Source organism: Adiantum capillus-veneris, chromosome 6 (genome assembly GCF_014529385.1).
Source record: "Adiantum capillus-veneris isolate H3 chromosome 6, ASM1452938v2, whole genome shotgun sequence".
Lineage (NCBI taxonomy): Eukaryota > Viridiplantae > Streptophyta > Polypodiopsida > Polypodiales > Pteridaceae > Adiantum > Adiantum capillus-veneris.
Window position 1 is genome coordinate 146645439 of NC_140936.1, and position 23848 is coordinate 146669286.

Consider the following 23848-nt stretch of genomic DNA (forward strand, 5'->3'; position numbering starts at 1 on the left):
CTAGTAATTGGTACTCTACAAGTTGATAGTAATTGGTACTCTAATAATCCTAGTAGCAAATTCCTTTCCATTTCTTAAATACAATTATGATCCAAAGAATATCCTAAATGTACACAGTGATAGTAGTGCTTCTAAACACAAATAACTCAATATCCCTAACATTGCATCAATTTCTTGATGGCACAAAGAGCAAAGAAATTACTCTTACCTTGTAAAGGAAATTTCCATTGTTGTAATCTATCAACCTGCTTCTTAGTACTAACGCTAGTCTTCTGTCGTCGACATGCTCTCCACATTAAGCAAAATGCCAGAAAAATATCGATGTAACGAAGAAAAATCGATACCGATATGGTGGTCGAATTCACACCACGTCAAAACTGAAATCTATGGCAAAATTTGCAGTTGTAATCTCAACAAAAGCTTTCAATTGCAAAGCTCAGAAACAGCTATATTAAATAACGACCTCATATTTCTCTGTAAGAATTACAACCTACACCTGACAACATACATATTTTCCACCATCATTGAATGCCCTTTCTAGACTAGATATATTTTGTCTACATATTTCATATTGATCCCGCCAAAACTAGGGGGCACTATTCGTTAAAAGGTAGGGCTTCCATGCAGACATAGTGAATGTAACACGTCCCTTCCAGCCCAGTAACATCCATCCATTAGCATCATCAAGTACAAAAAAATCTTTATGATGGTGCTGCTTTACGTAGGATCTTGATCGGGAGAGAATAACTGAGGGAATAGGCTGCAACTCAAAGCCCGCTCTTTTGATGCGTGCATTCCATTGCCTGTATGTCTCGGGTCTCTCCACCCTTTCAGCACCCTCACATGCCACTATATTTAGAATGTCGCGGGCCCAGGTTCTTGACTCTACAACAAGCCTGTCTTCATCATCACTCCAAAGGGTGTCAAGCATGTCCATCATGTTAGAGTATAAGTAGAGGGCTTCACGAAAGCGGGAGACAAAGAAAGGTGAATTGCTTGCTGAGTTTATCTCTGCCACAAGCAGAAGATGTGGGTTGAGGCTACGCATGCTCATGAGCAGCTTTTGGCGAGGGGCAATCGTCAAACTTGAATTGACACTCTCGTCCGCATGATGACGAAGGCATTTCATGCAATTAATTACAAGGACCTCACTTTCATGAAGATGGAGAGAGGCGGGATCAATGTCGTCCCAGTGATCAGAGACAATGGCATGGAATCGGAAGGGCACATTATAAGTCCTAGCATATGCAGCCAGCCGTCGTCCACTCTCCTGGAGCCATTCTAAGGAATTGAGGCCTGGTTTAGAACAATCTATGCCTGTGATGACAAGTAAAGGAGGGCCCCCCGCCCGATCTGCCAATGCATTTATAAGGCAAGGCCATTGCAATCCATAAAAACTCCCATAATCCAAAATATGCAACCTCGAAGCGCCCTCTGCTGACTTCAGAATGTTCTGATTTGCAAAATAATACATAAGTTTCATGTATGGACTCACCCCATACCACATTTTTAAGGGTCTTAAGAAAGACACCATAGAGGGCATGTTTTCACACATGGTTCTATATTTGTGCCCTCCCCTCCCTCCCATTCGCGCTACTAAAGCGTCACAGAAATAGTGAGCAGTGCGCTGCAAGCCATTTCCTTTTTCGGAAACACCATGATCTTGGTACAATTCTTGCAAAATCTCACTTGCCTTTTTCACATCTCCCATTGCCACAGCTTGGGCACAGCTCACAAGCAACTCTCTCAAATCCAAAAACCCGCCTACTTCAGCACTAGCATTTCTGACAGATTGACCACCCTTCCGTGCCGCTCTTGAAGTGTTCTTCTTACTTCCATTGAGTTTTGTGGCTTTACCAGTGGTTGTTGAAGTTTCAGGGAGACTAGGCTTTCCGACATACAGATCTGCATAGCCAGCATTAACATTAAGTTCCTCAAATGATATCTCTACGCTGCTTGGTTTTGTGTTAGACTTGTCGTCATTTGGTAGTAGGAGGTCGAAATTGCTAGTCTGCTCCTGATCCTGCGCTTTCACACCATTAAACCTCAAAAAACTTATGCCTCCAACAACAGGACCCTCACCAGTATGGGCTGTCTCGAAGGGACCCTTATGTGCATGAGAAGAACTCTTTCCTGCTTTCTCCTGCCCTAAACTTACATCAGAACCACAACATGCAGGAAAAGTGTTGTTCGACACCTGGCTTTCCCTTGTCAAGCTGCTCTTAGAGGATGTAGAATCAAGCGGTGAACACTCACCTATTATGTCGTAGAGGCTGCTTACAATGGCATTGTAAGATGCTTCGACATCTTGCCGCATACAAGAGACATCGACGCCCCCCTCCCCCTGCTCTTCCATTAACACCTCATTGAGGTAATCAAGGAAGGGATCGACCATAAGCACATCGGGGTCATCGACAGATACTGGGCTGCTGCTAAGCTCCGAATCACAGCTACTTGTTCTGAGATGCTGAAGAGCTGCTTCCATGTCAAGAGATGGAGAGGAGGGTGTAAAAGGGGCATCGGGCTCATCGAAGGAATTTGAGCTAGCGCTCAGCTCCGAATCACAGGTACTACTCAGATGACGAAGAGCTGCTTCCATGTCAAGCGATGGAGACGACGGCGTGAAAGGGCGATCAAAGCCCTGCTCCTCAACGAGCAGGGAATAGGGCAGGCTACTGTACACCTCATTGGTGGATTGCGAGTGGGAGAAGGGGTTGGGATACCATGAAGGAGAGAGGAAGGCCTCCATGCGAGCAATGCAAGAAGAGTCAGAGGATACCTAGTCTACTTAACACTGAGCTGCAGCCTGCAGGGTAGAGCCGTGCGAAAGCATTCTAAAACGTGCTCCAAGAAAACTTGACGCAGGGTCGGCCACCGACTCGCCAGCAGATAGAAAGTCCGTCAGTATCTTGTGGGCTAGGGCTAGGGGCACATTGTTCTCACGAGCCACGAGGGCCTGGGCCCTGCTATAACAGGTCACAGAACTCTGAGAGAGAGATAGCTCTAGCACAACGAGCCGGACGGCAGCTGGGCAGCCAACAGTTGATGCTGGAGAATCTTCCCTTGCTGGCTGGCAATATTGAGCACAACCTCTCCGGCAGCAGCTCGGCCAGCGAGTGGAAGAGGGTTGCAGACTTTTGATTGGATGGCAGGAGGCTGGAGACGTTGCCGGGGGAGGTGAGGCGTGGGCAACAGCGGCCAGCCAGCCACTTGCCGGCCAAAAAGAGCACTCGACACGTATGCACTCGCCCGTGCAAGATTCTCTTTGGCTGGCCGGCTGCTCTGGTTGTGCTCGTGCTAAGAGAGGGAGAGCGGGCAAACCCCCCTCGGCCATTTTTTTTCCATCGAAGCCCAATTGCAAAAAGGCGACGTGCGAAATATTTCCACAGGTTTTGGTCTCTAATAGCATGTGCAATAGTCCGAGACGCTACCACTTGGCTTTCGCTGGTTCGCTCTACAGAGAATCGCTTTTCTGTGTCTTCAGCCGCGTGTGACAGCATTGTTGTGGCCAAGCCTGAAGCGGGAGAGGGGCGAGTACCCTAGTGTGACAGGGGCCTAAGGTAAAGACTTTAGGAGAGTGCATTTGTGGATCATAGACATAGTTGATCACGATAAGCGTGGTGACACAAGAAGAGACTAGATCGGCCAATATCGCACCTTCTTGCTCGACACTGATAGCAAGACAGACAACTTTCACCTTTGGCTAACAACTCGTTGGTGGGCAAGGCTCGAGAGGTTTCATGGGCATGCCTATGTAGCACAGTTGTGCACGTGGCTTGGTGCTAGCTTGAGAGAGAGAGAGAGAGAGAGAGTCATTTGGCAAAAGATCATCAACTACTTGTGAACCTTTCGTATAAACCCTTCCAACTTCTACTTGTAAGGTTTAAAATTGTCACCCAATCTCATTTCTATTCATTTGTCTTTTGAAATGAATTGGTGGGTCCTATTAGGGAGGATGGTAGAACGTACAAGGCCTACACCCTAGATTATTGGAGGCAACGAGGACGTCTAATCATATTTTAGCACCCCAGGTGTGAAGCTTCTAGTACTTGAGATTGTACTTAGAGCTACCATTGATCGCGTTCCTAGTGATTATTATGCACTCCTATGGTGGTTTTGCTATAATACGTTTATCCTCTCCGTCTTCTCTAAGTTAATATAATTACATAGTATTCCAAGGTATCTGAGTCATTATAGCTTACAACCAAAGGACTCTTGTTGAAACCCCGCTCCCTAAGCCACAATGGTGGCACAAAGGGCTATCTACCCTAGGGATTGTCATAAAAACTAATATCCAATTCTCCCAAATGATTTTCTCATGTTAAACTGAGCATTTAATATGGGGGAGTACCAGGGGAGTAAAAGCTAGAATACTGGTAAGGTTGCCAGATCGATCTCAACAAGGATCCAGAGGAGGGAAAATAGGGATCCAAAGGGGGACAATCTACAAAAGTGCAATGTGCTTCAATGGGGATTAAAAGACCTAAGGGCAGCTCTATTAAGACTTCCATAGGCTAAGGTTCCAAAAATTAACTAATAAGTCCAATGGCTAAAGGTGGAAAATATTGGATGGTTATGGGAAGACTAAAAAGTCTTCCCACATCCCTAGGAATCCTATTGGCCAGAAGACTAAAAGGTCCAATGAGAGTTTAAATAAATTATTTTATTACATAAAGCTCTCACAAAAGGGAAAAGGGGGACACATGTCACAAGGCTATCAATTATGCTTCTTATTTGTTACTGGCTAAGCCCTGCAGGAACCAATGGGAAGACAGCAAGAGCAAAAAGCAAGAGGGATCGACCAAGTAGAAGTCTAACTCCCTTTGCTACACACACACATAAAACTTATGTGTTGCGCAAGAAATCCATCTCCTTCTCCAAGCATTGAGAAGTAGAGGCCTGCACCAACAACTCTTGGCTATGGAATGTAAATCCAACCAAGAGCCAAGCTTCAAATTATGGCATGCTCATCTTCTCTACCATGCTAATTACTAAGCTAAGCTATGCTCATCTTCTCTACCATGCTAATTACTTCTTTCTCGTAAGATAGATCTTCTTCCTCTCAATCTTTTCTCATTCCCTGCTAGCTCTCACCATTTTTGAAAGTGTGTGAGCTCTTGGGACTAAGGCTAGGGACACTAGGTGTGTTTATGAAGCATAATCTGGTGCATGAAGCTTTCATCTTCATTGCACCAACGAGTTTTGTCAAGTAACACAAAGATTGTATTGTACAAAAGTCTCCTTTGATGGGAGAAGCTATAATACAAAGCCGTTTTGGAGGGGGGAACGGCTCCATGTAAATCCGGTCCTCAACTGTTCACAATGGTTCTATTTCTCTCTCTTTTCAAGTATTGTCTATGCTAAACTAGCTAGGTGTAAATTTCTATGTTGCTTTCTCAAATTTAATATGCTCATCAGGAACTTGTTCTTAATAAAATGCTCACTATGTTATCAATTTCCGCTACACACAAGTTACTAGTGCATTAAATGCTACATTGGTATTAGAGCTATTGGTATTTTCTTGCTCAAGAAGAGAGGTCCTCAAGTTTTCTACAAATGGTTGGTGTTATTAATTGCAAAAGAGTAAGTAGAATAGGGATTTTTCATCCTTAAAGCACTCCTGCTTTATGCAATGAACGTGGATACCGTCGAGAGCTATGGTCTTAATAATGGAGCCCTATGGGGCTTGCCTATGGTTTAACCATTATCGAGCTTTTAGAAGCTTGAGAGGAGCTGGTGCAGTCTTGGCTCTGTTAAACCCTCCCTTCTATTCATTGCAATTAATAATATTTGAGCCATGGGTATAGATGCTTGAGTGCTTATTTTTTAAGGTAAAGAGGAGTAGAAACTAGGGCTTGAGGTGCCAAAGTACAAGTAAAAATTTACGCCTAAAATTTGCTAGTATGGCTAACAAGGGAAAGGAGATTGAAATGAATATTGATAGCTTTGATTTTGCTAATGAAAGAGCAACTAATGATGCCTCTATGCTTGTAAACTATCTTGTTTCTAGGCTTCAACAAGCCCTGGGAAATCCATCCCTTCAAGGTGAAGTGCTATAGCAATTGCGCACCCATGGTATTCTCCAAACTCCCCAAAGAACGAGTCATAAAAAAGTAGCACGAGTCGTGAGTTGTCATTTGCAAGGGTGCATCCAAAATTTCACAACAACATAAAAAAGAGCACTTTTTAAGTAGAAAAATGCATTACAGAAAATAGTTTTTTTCTTTTAATAAAAAAACTAGTTTGTTATATTACTATATTATAGCACTACTTGATGGACTTTTTATCTTCAAAAGAAGCTAATAATTTTAATAAAAAGACAACATATGCACAACCTACAATTCTCTAGTTTCTAAAATTGGCCATAAAAACAAAAAATTTGATCTTAATGTAGTCCTTAACCAACATTGTCACTCTATAAGCAATAGATATACGAAGAACATTCAAGATAAATGTGAAGATATTGGGCTTGCATGCATGGATTTTCTCCAAGCAAGCTCAAAAAAGATTTATTCTTACAATGAAACTCCATCACATGCCATATAAACTTGAAAACATTGAGAATTTAAGCAAATAATAAAAGCACAAATCAAAATAAGTATCTTCACATCAAAATGTCAAGTTTTTGAACATAAACATAGTTCAATGAGTTTAAACTCATAAAAACTATGCTTGAATGGGAGGATCTTCTTCCTCCTCATTCCTTGTCTCCTCTCCCATTGAAGTTATTTGAAGAGGAGTGTCACTAGCTTGCTCCTCAACCTCTACATTATCTGGTTCAAAATCCACAAGGTCAACTATCTCCCCAACTTTCTCACTACCAAATGGAGGTTGTGGCTCTCCAGATGCATCAAAGAAGCAAGGATCAGATGCCATGCTTTTCATTCCCACCTCTTGGAACTCATCTGGTAACTGTTTAAGAGTTGTGACCTGTTGCTCAATAAATTTAACTTGAAGTGGATCACATTCCACAACAACCACATTTTGGCCTCGCTTCAATGCACTAACAGTTGTAGTGCATGTCCCCGCAAAGAGGTCCATTACCCACTCTCCTGTCATTGAGAGTAAATCAATCAAATCCATCATCAAAAGTTGAGGCTTTTAATATGGATTTATGACTCCTTGTACATCTGCACCAATATGTTTGAACTTTTTGCAGACTCCCGGTCGTTCAAAGACATTTGCGCGATTTGGTTTCACCGCAAACTTATATGATCCTTTACTCTGCACACCTAGAGATGAGTAAAATCCAATGGTAGAAAACTCACAAGCCCAAGAAATGCGATGAAGCTTATATCCATGAATGTTTGGCTTTATTCTGCAGAAAAATAGCTTAGGTGTAAGAAGAAAGCAAAAAATAAGACCTTACTACTAGTATAAAACTTCAAAGGTTTCACTTACCATGTTAGCATTTGACATGTCATGTTTGAGTCAGTGAAAGATTTTTGCACTGCAGTAATTTGATCCTGGGCATTGGAAAGTACTAGTGACCAAGAGTCACAAGTAGTTATTTTTCCAAAAGCCTCTATAACTTTTGTATAGGCAGATACTCCATACTTTACATCATCATTGACAGAGTTTGGGGCACTAAAACAATAAGGAGCGTCTGCAATGGCTAGTGTGTAAGACCGTGGGGTAACAAATGTGCTCATTTCTTTAACTCTGCCTTCATGAACACACCAATGAGATGGAGACTCATCTACATTATCTGGAATATAAAGTGAGAGACGAGGAGTGATTTCAAAGCTTTGGGGTTGTTGTCTCCTTCGCCTCTCAAGACGACACCGTGACAAGAACTGTTCAAAGTCAAGAGGGATCTGCTTGATGGCAACACTTGGATCTTTGTTATAGAATACACAACAAAGATATAAGAGAAAAGGAAAAGACTTAATGAAAAAAAGATAAATTTGAAGTCTAACTAGAGTTAATTTTATAATTTGTAAGTGAATTCTAGAATCCTCAAAGAATAAGCTTTAAAACCCATGAAATAAATCACAAGTTAAATAATCCATGGGATTCTAGAATCCAGCCACATGCAAAATAAAAAGACTTGAACTTTGGATTTCTGAATCCAAATGGTTTTCTTGGGATTCTACAATCCAAACCCAAAACCAGCAAATGGGACATTGATTTCAGATTTTAAAAACTAAAGGGTCACCTTAGGATTCTGGAATCAAAAGCCACATAAATGTAATGTAAGAAGGCTATCACAAGATTCCAAAATAATCAAAAGCAATATTAGAAGATATTCAAAGTCATTTTTTGCCAAATACCAAGGTATTTTAGACATAGTTTAAATAACAAGAAATTATAGCCAAGGGGAACAACTCACCGTGTTAGAAAATAGCAACATGTCATGGGATTTGCTTGAATCTGGATGGTACTGCACCACCTCGTCCCAATTAGACCAATTCAATTTTTCAAACATTATTATTTGCATGTGCAACATGGTCTTTTCCCTGATGATAGACAAAGAGAAATATTATTCATGATAGAAATAAAAACATCAATGAATATTTCAAATCATTATAATTACAAACCTTTCAAATTCTTCTTCCATTTTCTCTAGAGAGATGCTTCCACCCTTCACACGTGAGAGTACAACAATAATCAATGGTTTTTCACGTATTCCTTGCAATTGTCTCCATGGTGTTATTTTCATATCTTCGGGGATGGACTTTGGTGAATCCTCTTTTGAGACACCTTTTCCTTTGAAAGATGCATGGGACTTGCTTAGCTTTTGACCCTTTAGCTTTCCCTACTCATGTAGCTTGAAGATCTCCTCTTGTAAGTCCGAAACTTCCCCATTGCAAAAGGCAAGTTGAAAATAGTTGTCATACTGTTTAGTATTAGGCTTTTGAATTGCTCCACGGCCACCTTTCTTTTTCACTTCAAGGCCACACTTTTCACAAAGTGCTACTCGAAAATTGTCATCGACTTTTCCACCACGCTTTATGGTATCAACCCACTCATTATGAAAGAATCTTATCTTTTGAATGAAAGACATCTCCAAACAAAAGTCCGAGTCAATGTTATGGTCAAAGGCAAGAACCTTTGCCTCCTCATCTGTTAAGCTAGCATACACCCAACACATGGCCATTTTGTATGTGTCCACATGCTCATACTCTGCAACAAGCTCTTTCTTCGCAATCAATGAGTGAGTGCCCCCAAGAACCCAATATGTATAGGACTCAACATTGGCCTTTACCCAATAATTTTTTGTAGGACACTGTTGTCTATCCACCAAAACAAGCAAAGGTAACAGAATGGAATTTGGCTTGTTTTTCATTTTGAACTTTAGGTTATGAACATACTGCTCAATAACTGCACGAACCTCTAAGGGTCGTTTTCCTGTGTAAGGATCCACAGGTGGACGTTCAATTACACTCATGGGTAAAAATATGGGCAAAGGATCTACCATGTTATTTTGTGTAACCCTTTCTCTCATAACATTTAAAGAGCTTGAATCTCCTGTATTAGGTAAAGGGGCACCAGGACTAGATGGAACAATCTCTGAGTCAGGAAGAAACTTAGACTCTTTTGGTTTACCTGACTTTTTTCTTTGTTTCTTGCTTGTAGCAGGGGTTTGCATCATTGTTGAGGGGGGCATGTCCCTTTCAACCTCTCATCTCTAGAAGAACTTGAATCTTCTTCCTCCTCTCCTCCTTCTTCCATGTAGTTGCTTGAAGATGGCTTCTCTGAGCCAAAAAATCTCTCCATCACTTCAGTATAGGCTCTCCCAAATGTCTACAACCATAAACAATAATATTCCTTGAATATTTAAAGCTAAAACACAAAAGATAAAAAACGAACAATAAAAATTGAATTCTTACCAAGCCTCGTGTTTGCATGGCATCAATCATCAAGTCTCTTGTGCTTAAAGGATTCACTTCAGTGATCTCAAAGTCTTTCAATAGAACAAGAACAGCAAGGAGACTTGAGCCATTACGTTGAACAAGAAAATATATCCTGTTTTTTCCTTTGTGCTCTTGTACTTTATCGATGCGCCCAACAAGAGTAAACTTATTGACATCAATTGAAGGTCCTTTATGTTTTGTAACAATTAAAAAAGGAGTTGTTGAATCAATCAATTGCTTTTGATCCCCAGGACGCCCAATGCAAAACACCCAAGCATGCTCATATTTGGGTTTTGCAGGAACATTACCACAAATATTTGTTTCTTTTGAGCTTTGAAGTGCTAATGCTTTTCCTATAGGTGTGGGCTCTATACTCTTGTCCTTTGGCTCCTTCTAGTGATGCTCTCTAGTGAGCTCAGTCGATGGCTCACGAGGAAATTGTTTTGTAGCAAGAAGCTCCTGACGAGAAGAATGAGGAGGACTTCTAAAAATCCGTTTTGCTTGAAGGCATGGGCTTCGTGGTGCAGAAAATTATTGAGAAGACATTAGTGTACCTAAGTGTCCCCCTGAGCTTGAACCTAGTTGAGGTTGACCGGAAGTTTGCAGCTTTGAAGTCACTTTAAGCCTTTTACTTGCTTGAAATTGTTGCGAGTGAGATTCCATGACCTTCAAAACAGACGCAATCATAACAAAGAATATAGACAAAATAAAGTATAAGAATGCTTTATGATGCCAAACAATGAAATAAAAGGTGTAGAATCTGGGTTTATAAAGAGCCTCTTGTAGTCATATCAAGAGTGAAATGTAATTTAGAATCCATGAGATGCAACAAGATAAGAGTTTAGGATTGTGGAATCTTCCTATACAGGAAAGTGTTGTGTGCTATCTAGAACTTAGTAGAAAGTTAAAAAAATGATGGCTTGGAACTTCAGAGTATCTATGGTAAGGATAAAGAAACAAATATTTTTACAAACACGTCTAGACTCAAGTGGATTGTAGAATCCATTTGGAATACCAAAGAAGCACGAAGGGGACATAACAATGGAGCATATTGGTCAATGTTAGAAGAGCAACAACAACAACAGGATGACGGTGAGTGCCTGTTGTCTCAAATTTTTTTCCAGAACGAACATGCACATGTCAGATCCATCATGCCATCAAAACACTATCATCCTAGGGTTACTAGCCATCACAATGAGAACCTCTGGCTTTAGGGTCATAAGATTTCCAACCACCAAAAATAGCACCATATGGTGTTAGGGCACCTTGTGACCTTAGGGTCATAGGGTTTCTAGCTAACAAAAAGAGCAGCCTGTGGCCTTAGGACCATAGGGGTTCTAGCTAACAAAAAAACCACGATGTGGCCATAGTGTTTCTAGCTAGCAAAAATAGCACCCCATGGCCTTAGAGCCATAGGGTTTCTAGCCATCACAAAGAGAACCATGTGGCCTTAGGGCTATGTAGAGCTCTTTGTGATGGTTAGAAACACTATGGCCCTAAGTTCAAGGGTGCTCTTTGTGATGGTTACAGTTTCTAGCCATCACAAAGATATGGCCTTAGGGTCATAGGGTTTCTTGCCATCACAAAGATCATCCTATGGCCTTAGGGTTTCTTGCTAACACAAAGAGCACCCTGTGGCCTTAGGGCCATAGGGTTTTTAGCCTTTAGAAAGAGCACCATGTCGATAAGGAACTCTAATTCAATTAGAGGGCACCATATGGACTAAGGACGCAAAGACTATAGATTAGTTAGTTTATGCTTACAAAAGAGGGAGCATCTTAGAAAGAAACCAAAAGGCAAAGGGGTTTTGTCCACTACATGCATTGACATGTAGACATGGGGGTGCACTTACGTGACACCCATGAATATATGCATTGACCAATAAAGACAATATTATAGCCCGGTGGTCCTGACCTCCATGCACCTCTAGACCGAGGTGTGCGGGCATTGGGCATGGCTAGAGAATGTGAGGTAGTTTACAATGTGATAATGTAGAAGCTCTAAGGGGAAATTTATGCCATTCAATAGCACCTACATGGGAACCATGTACACATGAACTCTCATTAGATTAGAGTGCACCCTGTGGCCCTAGGTCCATAGGATGCCAATGTGGAATCTCTAAAGGGTATTTACCCAAATGGTCACCTACACATAGGAACTTTGATTTGATTAGAGGGAATCCTATGGACCTAGGACCTAAATACTATAGATTAGTTAGTTGAGGCTTATGAAACAGGTCACAACTTAGAAACAAACTTGAAGGCAAATGGGTTTTTTCCACTACATGCATTGTCATGTAGACATGGGGGTGCACTTATGTGACACCCATGAATATAGGCACTGACCACAATAAAGATGAGATTATAACCCGATGGTCCTGACCTCCATGCACCTCTAGATGGAGGTGTGTGGGGATTGGATATGGATAGAGAATGTGAGGTAGGATACAATGTGATAATGTAGAAGCTCTAAGGGGACATTTATGCCACTCAACGTCATCTACATGGGATCCATGTACACATGAACTCTCATTAGATTAGAGTGCACCCTGTGGCCCTAGGTCCATAGGATGCCAATGTGGAATCTCTAAAGGCTATTTAGGCCACTCAAGAGCACCCTAATGGGCACCATCAACATATGAACTTTGATTCGATTAGAGGGAACCCTATCAACCTAGGTTCCAAATATTGTAGATTAGTTAGTCCAAGATTACGAAAGAGGTCATAGCTTAGAAATAAACCAAAAGGCAAAGTGGTTTTTCTCACTACATGCATTGTCATGTACACATGGGGGTGCACTTACATGACACCCATGAATATAGGCATTGGCCAATAAAGACAAGATTATAACCCGGTGGTCCTGACCTCCGTGCATCTCTAGACCGAGGTGTGCGGGGATGACGCATGGCTAGAGAATGTGAGGTAGTTTACAATAATGTAGAAGTTGTAAAGGGACATTTATGCCACTTAATGACACCTACATGGGAACCATGTACACGGGAACTCTCATTAGATTAGAGTGCACCCTGTGGCCATTGTAGGTTCTCTAAAGGCACCACTCAAGTGCACCCAAATGGATGCCATGGACGTAAGAACTTTGATTCAATTAGAGGGAACCCACGGACCTTGGGCCATAGGGTGTTAGTGTAGAGGCTCTTAAGGGGCATTTAGGCCATTTAAGGGCTACTACTTTGGACTCTTATGGCCCTAGGGCCACAAGGTTCGTCTAATGTCATAAGAGAACTTGTGATCCTAGTACCATAGGGTGCCCTAGGTACACTTGTAGAACCATTTTGTTGGCACCCTTTAGACCTAGGATCATAGGCCTTAACATAGAAGGGAATCTATGGCCCTAGGTCCACTATCCATCTTTTCTAAATATATGTCATTATTTTTACAGAAAATGTCTCAGAAGAGAATGTCAAAGTCAACTGATGCAACAAGCTCAACACCAAGTTCTTGCTATCTAGATTTTCACATGCCAAATGGTGAAAGTGATGAGAAAGTCCACTTGTTCTTTCAAGATAAAGAGCAATTGCCCTTCAAGGACTGTGGGATTGTTAAGGAGATAAAGAAAGATTCTTCAAATCCTGAAATGTCTCCATGCCTTGGAGAAAAGCTACTCAATGGTGACTCCTACTTGTTGGAGCCTGTGGCCTTTGCTCAAAACTTGGTGAAGGTTGATTATGACGGACAATGTGGAACTACCTCAATGTTTACACAATGTGAAACAATACTTTTGTGGACCTTAGAAGGCTTCAACAAGCCATGCTTAGATTCTACGAGTTACCTGAAGAAGGTGACACACTATACTTATTTCTTTTGGTTGTGTTTTTCTTATCATAGACTTTGAATTTTAAGGTCTTGCCACTATTTTATGCAGTGCTTGGCACAAAGGTCGCTTTTGTACTGAAACTCGATGAGTATCAAATGGTGAAATGGCGAAGGTTAGAGAGGCTAAGTGTCACTCTAATGAATGAGGACCTTTTGCAAACCAAGCGAAGGGATTCAATCGAGCCATCTCCCACCCCCTCTTTTAGTGTGCAATCAGAGTAAGAAATTTGGTGGTTGGGTGCTATTGAGGTGCCCAAAGAGACCAGAGGAGTACTTTTATGGAGTTCTGAGAGAAATCCATGGATCACAGAAGTAAAACACTCCAAACTTGCAAGTGAGAAGTTGGAGGTTGAGTGTTTTGGTAGCTTTGATATGGACTGCACCTAGGTGGGGACTTGAAGACCATAAAGTGTTTTCTTGGCTGCAAACAACGAGCTTCTTCTTTCATACCTTCTCCATTTTGCACTCGAGGGTACAAACTTAACAAACAAAAAGCACACAAGACTCTGCAAAGGGAGGTTCAACGCTTCCATGGCAAGGGGATGGAGAAGAAGGGTTGGACAATCTTGATGTCAAAGATGAAGACAGAGAATGGGAAGTGTCTGTTTTGAGATGTCCCATGCTCAATGCCCTAGATCATGCACAAAAGGACCAAGGTTGGAATCCAATCTTTCCATTTTCTCTATTGAATATACATTTTTGTACATTACACGTATTCATCTGCATTTTTGATAGGCTATTGAAGCTCCACATTGACTATGCTTTCACAATGAAGCCATTGGAAAAGTCCAAGGAAGTGATCAAAAGGGTGGAAGCACTCTTGAATTCCATTGGCTGCAAAGAAAGTGTCAATTGTTGCTGAAAAGAACATAGGGGAGGCCCAATAATTGCCCACCAAGTGTCAATGAGTGGATAAAAAGCCAGAAACTTTTTGAAGAAAGTAACCCAAGGAAAGCCACGTTGATATGATGCTCAAAACATCTCCAACCACAAGACAGGTAACCTTTGGGAACTCGGGAAGAAATTATGCAAAGCTACTATTGATAATGATTTGAATGGCAAGCTTGCAAACAAGCGCAAGCAAGTTTGGGAAACTTTTGATAAAATGGTCAAGCTTATAGGCCTTTCCATCACAACAAAAGAGCAATGCCAATCATTTCAAGAAGCCTTGGTGGATTTCACCAAGGTCTTCACCCTTTCTTGGGGTGAAAATAACATCACATGTTACATGGTGAGCCATGTAATGTAGTGAACTTATTACAAGAAATTGTTTTCACTAATTAATGTGCATCGTTTTCTCATGTGAAAAACATATCTTGTTTGCCATGGTGCATTTTTTATACACAAATATGGTTATCTTTAGATTTTTAGCACTCAAGGCATAGAGAAGTTCCATTATCGAGCAAGGTGGGTGCACTTTAAAAATACTCAACATGGTGGTGATATGGGTGCAATCCAATTATTTAGAGGAGATGTTCAACTAGTTTTTCTGCACGACATTTTCTTGTAAGATCACAATGAAGCATGCGCAGAAATCCAAGATTGCTAAGGAAGTGCACAAATTGAGTCTTCAAGAGCACATCAAAAAGTGGTGAATGTCGTAAGGCCCCACCAAGCATGCTGCATGGCACCAATACAAAGTGCGACAAGGGTCAAAGTGGATTATGTGAGAGTGACTACACGTGAACGTAGGATCCAACTCTTCTCTACATGTTTTTTTAGTAAATTTTGATGCACCCTTTTCAAAACTAATAGTTTTTTGTAAAAATTAGTGTGAATAGGGCACTTTTAAAACGGACCCGATAAATATTGGATCCAATCATAAACCACTTATTTCTTCTGCATAGGTGAGCTCTTACCATACCCAGTGGCGTACACCAAACAAACCTTCAAAGAGCATCTGCCTGCCAACAAAAACACTCGCCAAGGACGTGAGAAGCCGGCATGGCTTAAAGGCACAAGAAAACGACTGTGAACACTTGGCTGTTCTAGGCAATCTTCAAGAAGTGGGCATGATATTTGGGCCTTGGAGTCATCGTAGGTAAAAGATTCGTCACGTGCACAATAGAAAACACCACGATATATAGTTAAGAAATGCCCCGAGTGTTGGTAAGAAAAGGAGGGCCATCAAACATTGGAGTCTAACAAGGAGAAACCACCACGCCACCAATTGCAAGCGGGACCATCTAGAGCTCGGGTGGCTCATACAGATACTAAATCAGAGACAAAGCCACCATGGTAGCGTTCTCAAATACCGTGCACACACCAAGTGGCAATGGGGGAGAAGACCTTGCCCCGTGGCCAGGGAGCTCTCCCCATAGCACAAGATCGGGAGGCAAGGGGAGAGGATGAGTCAAAAGAGGTGGCAGATCTAGCGCCAAAGCATGTAACCATGCACAAATCTAAATTTTTCAACAAGCCCAAACACCGCCCATCAAAAAACGTGCAAGTGCCCCCTAGACAACCTCAGCGGTGTTGTAAAATATCAAGGGCATTTGCAAAAATCCGGCACTACCAGAAGGAAATCGAGCTTCTAATTTGGCGAGCCCCCTTTGCTCGCACGGTGAAGGAGGTGCTCCAAAGCTATGGCATTCAATACAAAATGCAAGCAATGCTGTTGGAAGCTATTCAAGAAGCTGCACAGGCCCACATCGTCTCTGTGTTGAAAGATACCAACCTATACACCATACATGAAAAGAGAGTGACGATACAACCAAAGGACAAGAAACTTGCACATCAATTGTGGTGGACTTTGAGTATTAGCCAAATCTACACCTACCTTTTGTTATTGCACACCCTGCTTTTGTACTCAGATGATTTTGCAATGACAAAATGATTGAGAGTTTTGTATCTACTGTCTCCAAATTCATTTGCCTTTTTTGCTTCTTCATGTGTTTTAAGTGATTTTGTGCATGAACATTTAAATTTAGACTAAATATTAACATTTTCTGGTGTCCTGGAGTGCACAGAAGGCCAAGAAAAGCCAAAAAGGGGGTGGCCACAAGCGCATGCAGATAGGCCAAACAGAAGTCCTGTTTAGCCCATTTGCGTACCCTTGTGGACACCCCTTTTTTGTCCTTGTATGCCCTTCAGGACACCCAAAAATGTTAATATTTAGTGAAAGCAAATGTTTATGCAGCAGTACATTGTAAATTTCACTTCTTTTCACTCATATGATTTTGATGTTGTCCCCAAAATGATTTGCCTTTTTGGCTTCTTAATGTATTGAGATAAGTGGAAGGGAGTGATTATGTGCATTAACATTTAAATTTAAGCTTTCTCTCACCATTTGTGGGGTATTGGAGTGCAAACAAGGCCAAAAAGGGTGTGGCCACAAGGGCGCACAGATGGGCTAGAGAGGACCCTTGTCTGGCCCATCTGTGTGCCCTTGTGGCCACCCGCTTTTTGGCAATTTTTGGCCTTGTTTTCACTTCAGGACCCCAAAAATGGTGAGATATTCTATGAAATCAAGTGTTTATGTAGCAACACTATAAAACCCCCTTCTACCCCTATCTAGGTCGAAGAGGCTATGTAGTGGCTACTCCTTTACCAATGTGGATGAAAATATGACTATAAATGCATGGCAAATCTTAAGTATGAAATTATAAGAACATTCCATTGTTATTTCACACCTAGCTTTGTAGTCTCAAAACATGTACTTACAATGTGTTGGAAATCGAGCTGGTTATTGTAATTACATGCTTGACATTGAGAAAACATGTTTCACAATGGCTTTGTTCCCCTTGTCTTTGCGATTCTTGAAGTCAAGGAGCTTTCCTTTCCAATGATGATCCAAGTTTGCACGATTTTGTACACGGTGAGGGCCAATAGCAGATGGCTGCATGTATAGCCAAGCACCCTTGGTGAACTCTTGTGGCACCCACTCACCATCTATACCTCTTGTGTTGTGGCATACAAGTGTTGTGACCTCATCCTTTGGCCGCTTTTGCGGAGTAGAGCTTGCCATCGATGAGCAAAGAAAATTACAAGGAGGAGGAGGACCTTGCTTGTTGCTACAATTTAGGTGGGAGAAAGTGAATGACTTTGATTGGTGTGCCAATGGGAGGTGGTAGTGATAGAGGGGGGGAGGAGTGTTGTGGCAATCGAGATAGGAGAAGGTGGATAACCCTTGCTTGGTGTGGCAATGGGAGGTGGGCCCTAGGGCGATCAATGCTGGAAACGCCCTCATCGAGGTCATAAATGAAATTTCTCTCTCATGGAATGTAAAGGGGATTTGTGACCCCCACAAGTCCAAGAAAGTTTCCAACTGGATACACGAGAAAAGAATGGATGTTATCGCCCTTCAGGAGATCAAAGTCACCGGAGAAGATTCAGCTAGGAGACTCGTTGAAGTTTCTAAGGATATCAGATGGATCTCTTCTACCCACCCAAAAGGTTCAGGCAGTACCACTTTAGGGGTTCCTAAGCACTTGTCGTCCTCCTCATAATGTGGTGGGAAGTACTGGTGTACCATCAACACTCCAACACCCCTAAATTTTTGGATCATATCCATTTATGCACGAGGCTCTACTTCTGACCGTATTGCCCTTTGGGAGGAATTAACATCCTTCAACGTTCCTACTCTTGTATTGGGAGAATTTAACATGGTGGAAACCTTAGAGGATAGATTTATCAACAAGGGAGTCTGCATCTTAGGATGAGAAAAATATTATTGGCTCCTCCTTAAGGACCAACTTCAACTGTGGGACATTGGCACTCTTGGCGAATTCACCTCTCTTTAACCAATTTGTTTGATAAAGTTAAGGCTAAGCCATCTTACACTAATTACTTGTCTGATCACTACCCCCAATCTCTAGCATCTGGACCGATTGCTTCAGCTCCTCTTTCCCGGTGGAGGACTGGTCTAGTGAAGTGAAAAGAACTCAAAAAATTCTCATCCAATCTTGCAAAGAAGTGACAGCCATCATAAGAAGAAGAAAGGAAGCCATTTACTCCTAGATGGTTCAACTTGAAGGCAACCCTCTTGATCTTGTTCAGCAGTCTAAGATCTCCTAGCTTCGTGCTCAAATCAAGCTCAAGAAGAGCTTACTTTGAAGCATGCTACACTCTTCTTTAAAGAATGATGGGCTGGTCAAGTTGACAGACCCTCTGAAGCAATGTTCAAAACACTTCAAAGGAAGAATATGAGGGGTCTGGTTCTACTATTCTCAGATTCCTCACAAGCCATTTCCAACAATGAGGAGAATCTTGATTATGCAAGGTCACATTTCAAAGCCCTTTTCAGTCCCAAAGAAGTTATTTCTCCAGAAGTTGCCGATAGTAGAGTCCTAGTTCAGGTAGCTAGAGCAAAGGTTTTTTTGTAGGAAAGCTCCAAGCTAGCGGAAGACCCTGTTTATCTTACAAAATCCACATGGCCATCGATGCCCTCAAGCCAAGGAAAACTCTTGGAATTGACAGGCTTTCCTTTGAGTTTTTTCAGACATTCAGAGAGCTTCTTTTCCTTTTATCTTAAACGTCTGGGAAGAGTCTGTTGCCCACAAAGCCCTTCCATACGCCATCAACACGGGAGTACTAAAACTTGTACACAAAAAGGGGCCTGAGGGAAATGTTGTCCAACTGGCACCCGTTCACTATGCCAAACACGATCTACAAGATCTTTGCCAAAGCCATCGCAAACAGGATTACTCCACATCTCCATGAGATGGATCTCGAACAGAAGGGATTTATCAGAGGAAGAAATATCATGGAGGAAATTATTGCCATATGGGAAGGGATCGGACATGCCCACGACTTCGCACAGGACTTTGTGTTTGTCAAAATTGACTTAGATAGAGCCTATGATCGGCTAGAATGGTCTGTCATTCTTCTTAGCATGGAATGATGGTCTTCAGGCCTATAGTATTGAGGTTTGTTAAGACACTCTTTGGACATGCTCGAGCCAAAATTTCCTTCAACGGCCTTCTCTCCTAATGATTTACTCTCAGTCGGTTTGTAAGACAAGGTTGCCCCCTTGTTCCCCTCCTTTTTTTCATAGCCTTGGATGGCCTCAACTTCCTGGTCAAAGTTAGGCTACAAAAAGGAAAAATCAAAGGCATCCATCTCCCTGGAGACCAACCTCAGCAGTGTCATTTGCAATACACAGCTGACACTAATGTGGTACTAGCCAATGAAGAGGAGTCCCTTTGGGAATTATGGTAGTGCTTGCACATCTTCTGCTCAGCCTCTAGGACCAAGATCAACCACTCCAAAATTGGGGTTAAGTAGGGAAACTCTCCGCTCCCTCAATGGCTGCTAGCTATTGAATGCAGATTGCTAATGGAGCATCAACCCTTCAAGTTATTGGGAATACCTGTGGGTTTTAGGATTTCTCTGAAGCAAAGGTAGAAATGGGTCATAGATTGCTTCCAAACTAAATTGGAAAGATGGAAAGGCTTCCAAGGATCTCTCATGGGAAGAGTCATGTTCATAAACCACTTCCTCTTGGCATATGTTGTGTTCTTTCTAACCTGCTGGAGACCACCTAAAGGTCACCTAAAGGATATAGTCAAGGTCTACCGTAATTTTCTATGGGTTGGTGACTTCAATTCCCACAAGAAAGCCAAGATGAAATGGACATTTGCTGCCAAGAGGGCCTAGGAATCATCAACATCTCTAAGCTTGCGAACAAATTGGCATTCGGGACCATTACCCGAACCCTCCTTGATAGACAAGCAGAATGGGCCACTTTACTCCTCAAAAATATACTGAATGATTTACCGTCTCTCTGTGTGTTCTTCAGTATCCACCAGTCTCTTGCAAAAGGTTATGATCTTCTCCGATCATTGTGGGGAGCTTGGGATAGGCACCGAGCAAATCTGGCCCCTAACTCACATTCCAACCACAGCCAGCCTTTGCTTCTAAATGACTTAGTATGGTGGCCGTGGGTCACTGGGCGGGATATTCAGGGTGACCAGTCAAGGATGGCCCTCTCGCTCCCTAAAAAAGGTGTAAGATGTTGGGTGAACGTATGGTCTCTAGCCCTTCATGATTGGCCAACGGATCTAGATCTTTCCCTAAAGTTTCAACTTTGATCATGGGGAATCTCCCATCTCTGAAGGAGACTGGAGAAACTTCTTGGCTCTTGGCACTCGGTCCTCAATTGCAGCCCAGAATTTTCCCCTCGTGAGGGCATTTGACGAGTAGGGTTCAAGATTTATCACCCCCAGCTCCTTTGTATCCCCCTCTGTCTCCCTCTCCACATCACTCTTAACCAGAGATGGAATGTGTCCCTGGATAGGAAACAGTGGGCCTTCAAATTCAAGACCCTTTGGTCCCAAGCCTCTTCTCCAAAAAAAATTGTGCTGCTCTGGCTCATTCTTCATAAGGCCGTACGGACTGGGAAAAAACGTAAAGATCCTGAAAATTTTGATGCCAGATGCTCCTGATGTAAGGGGGGCATTGAAGATCTAGCCCACCTATTTTTTAACTTCCCCTCAACAAACCCTTTTGAAACCCAGTGACCAGAGTTTTGCAAAAACCCCTGTCCTGGAAGCAAGTGTTTTTGGGTGAAAGAGTAGGCCTCCCCTCCCTAGTATGGAACCACATCAGAGCTGAGTTTGCCTGGGCAATTTGGAAGTAGAGGAATTTCTACATTTTTGAAGGTCCCTCCCAGGTGTCGAGCTTGAAATTATTTGTTGATGAAATATCATTTAAGGTGGAGAAGGTCAACATATCCCAGTGCAAATTATATAGGAAGAAGGCGAAGATGCTGGACTTGGCGGTAAGCTCTTTTAATCTGCTAGAATAGAAGGGTAAGATCGATACATCAATGATCAACTGGAAAAAGAAATTCATAAGATATTAAAAGTATCTCTAGAAACAATCCAGAGAATTGCTGGTACAAATTAGAACTGAGCTTGATGCACTTAGATAAGAGCAAAGTTGTGTCAGGACATCCTCAAGTCGATCAGGCTGGTTTGAATGTAGTAAATCTATTTGAACTCCTTCTGATAAGCCAGTATGGCCCTATGTTTGTAATCCAATGCTTGCTCCCTGAGCAAACAGATATAACCTTTTTGTTTCTCTTCTAATTTATTTACGTTGGTGCAACCAAAGTTGATCCAAGCTAGAAAGTGGTCTATGCCAAGCAAAGGTTGCAGGCAGGTGCAGTGCAAAAGGCTAGGGCACGTACCAAGGTCCTGGGCAGCCAAAGGGTAACGGAAATGTATGCTCAATGCAGTTTTTTAGGCCAAGACGGCTAAGGGACAGGTCTAGATGGGGTAGAAGATGAAGGTACACAAAGTGCCGAGTCGGTGCTTTGGGACGCAGTGTTCAATGTGTTCTAGAAGCCGGTCCAAACGGCTCATCAAGCGGAGCCCCTATGTACAAGATACTAAAGTTTAAAGATAGAAGGTGTAGCAGATCCCTCAATGGATAGGGCAGCTGGGGACAGGTGGCCCAGGCTGATGTCAGTGGATGCATGTGTAGAGCTCAAATTATGGAGCATGCCTATCTTCCTGGGTTGAGGATCAAAGCTCTGGTTAGCAAGTTATGGTCAATTGAGATTTTTCATGGGCCCGGGTTTGAGCCCACTTTCTCGCATTGAAGAATGCACCATCTAGCATATTTTTGGCCTTGCCAAGGTTCTCAGTGATAGTATGATTTATGTGGAGTTGGCGGAAACTGGCCACACATCAATCGGGTTCTTGGTCAGCAAGTTATTACAAGTCCAAGTCGAGAGTTGGCAAATGAGAGCACAGTGTCAAATAATTTTTTTGGTTTTTGCACGCATTGTTTGAAGGCACACCAAGGCCAAAATGTGACGAGGTTCATGTGGTTCATAGCCGGCAAGGAATCCTTTCCACTGAGCTCAACACACTCCTCGTTGAGAATGTGAACAGAGGATGGGAGTTGGGCTAGGTTGGCATCCCAAAGGGGGGGTTTCTCTCTCATGGAGGAGGTTTTTTTTTTATAAAGAATTTTAAAGCCTTAAAAGGCTTGGAGGCCCAGGTGATGCCACGTGTTAGAGGATTAGTCCCATATGCAAAGCGAGGGCACCGTGGGGTGGGCTTTATAGGGTGGACCATGAGCGCTATTTGGAGTGTATGAGGGGGCGAGAGCTCCTTGGAGTAGTGGGCGATGGCGTGTGCAGCTGGCGGCGCTTCCAGCGCTCTGCGCGAGCGGCAGGGGAGGAGCCCGAGAGCGTTTTGGCCTAGTGGGGGGTGCACGGTGGTGGCCTTGCGAGGTGGTGCACTTGAGTGAGAGAGAAGACTGGCGCAGGTTGGTGACATGGCAGCGTCTGAGACGCAGGCCGTTCCCACAGCTCTTAGGGCCCAATCTTTTTGGAAGAGATCCCCCCCCAATAGCGACATCGCTATTGCCTAGGGGAGGGATTCTTGTGGCATATGACAGAGAATGAGAGAGAGAGTAAGAGAGGGAGCTCAAAGGGCGCCAAGCGGGGGGCAAATGCAAAGGGCGGGCCCATTTCAAGGGCCGCTAGGCAAGCTCGTTTCAAAGCCGGCCGAGCAAAAGCAAAAGGAAGAAGGGAGGCTGGACCAAAAGGGAGCGAAGGAGGAGAGAGAAATAGAGAAAGAGAAGGCAAGTGTGAGCTGGACAGAGGTGGTCAAACGCTAAAAAAAAGAGGGTGCAAGGCTCAGCTCCCAAAGGGGTAAAAAGATAAAGAAGAAATAAAAAATAAAAAGTCCAGGGGGCAATAGCGACATCGCTAATGCCCCCCCCCCCCCCCCCCCCCCCCCCACCCCCAAGTGCAAAGAGAGCAGATAAAAAATGAAGCGGCTACCTCCTCCAATTGATGCCAAAGTGAATGCCTGATGGGCGAATGAAAGGGTAGTTTCCAAATTTGAAGGCCCCTCCCAATAAAAGTAAAATAAAAATCAAATTAGGGGCTTTTTGGGTGCCGTTTGAAGCCTGCAAAGTGGAGCTCTGTGACAGAGGAGTGTGCCTGTCAAATCCCTTTGTATTTTCTCATGAAAATGGCCACGTTGATGGAATTGCAAGCCCTTGCCCGTCTTGTTGTTGTTTCCCATTCCCCCTTCTCTTCTCCTGCTCTGGTGTTTCCCCTCGGTGTAGGCAGTGCGGATGTGTGTGCCCCCTTGGACCGACGGTGTTTTGAGGTAGAGAGCGAGATTGAGCGGCTTTGTGTGTGCGTAAGGGTGGAAACAGACCATGGCAGTAGGTGTGCTTTGTGTGGAGGATTTG

At 42.8% G+C, this 23848-nt stretch overlaps 1 protein-coding gene and 1 pseudogene across 1 annotated transcript; both read right to left on the reverse strand.

The window, feature by feature from the left end:
• Nucleotides 1–410: 410 nt before the first annotated feature.
• On the reverse strand, nucleotides 411–2841 carry LOC147456434 (scarecrow-like protein 30). The gene has a single exon (XM_086514907.1). The coding sequence runs from the start codon at nucleotides 2747–2749 to the stop codon at nucleotides 587–589; it is 2163 nt and encodes a 720-aa protein (XP_086371033.1). The 5' UTR covers nucleotides 2750–2841; the 3' UTR covers nucleotides 411–586.
• A 3956-nt stretch (nucleotides 2842–6797) lies between these two features.
• Nucleotides 6798–10520, reverse strand: LOC147456435 (uncharacterized; annotated as a pseudogene).
• Nucleotides 10521–23848: the final 13328 nt, after the last annotated feature.

Coding starts and splice junctions, on each gene's coding strand:
- LOC147456434 (XM_086514907.1), bottom strand. CDS start 2,749: ATGGAGGCCTTCCTCTCTCCTTCATGGTATCCCAACCCCTTCTCCCAC.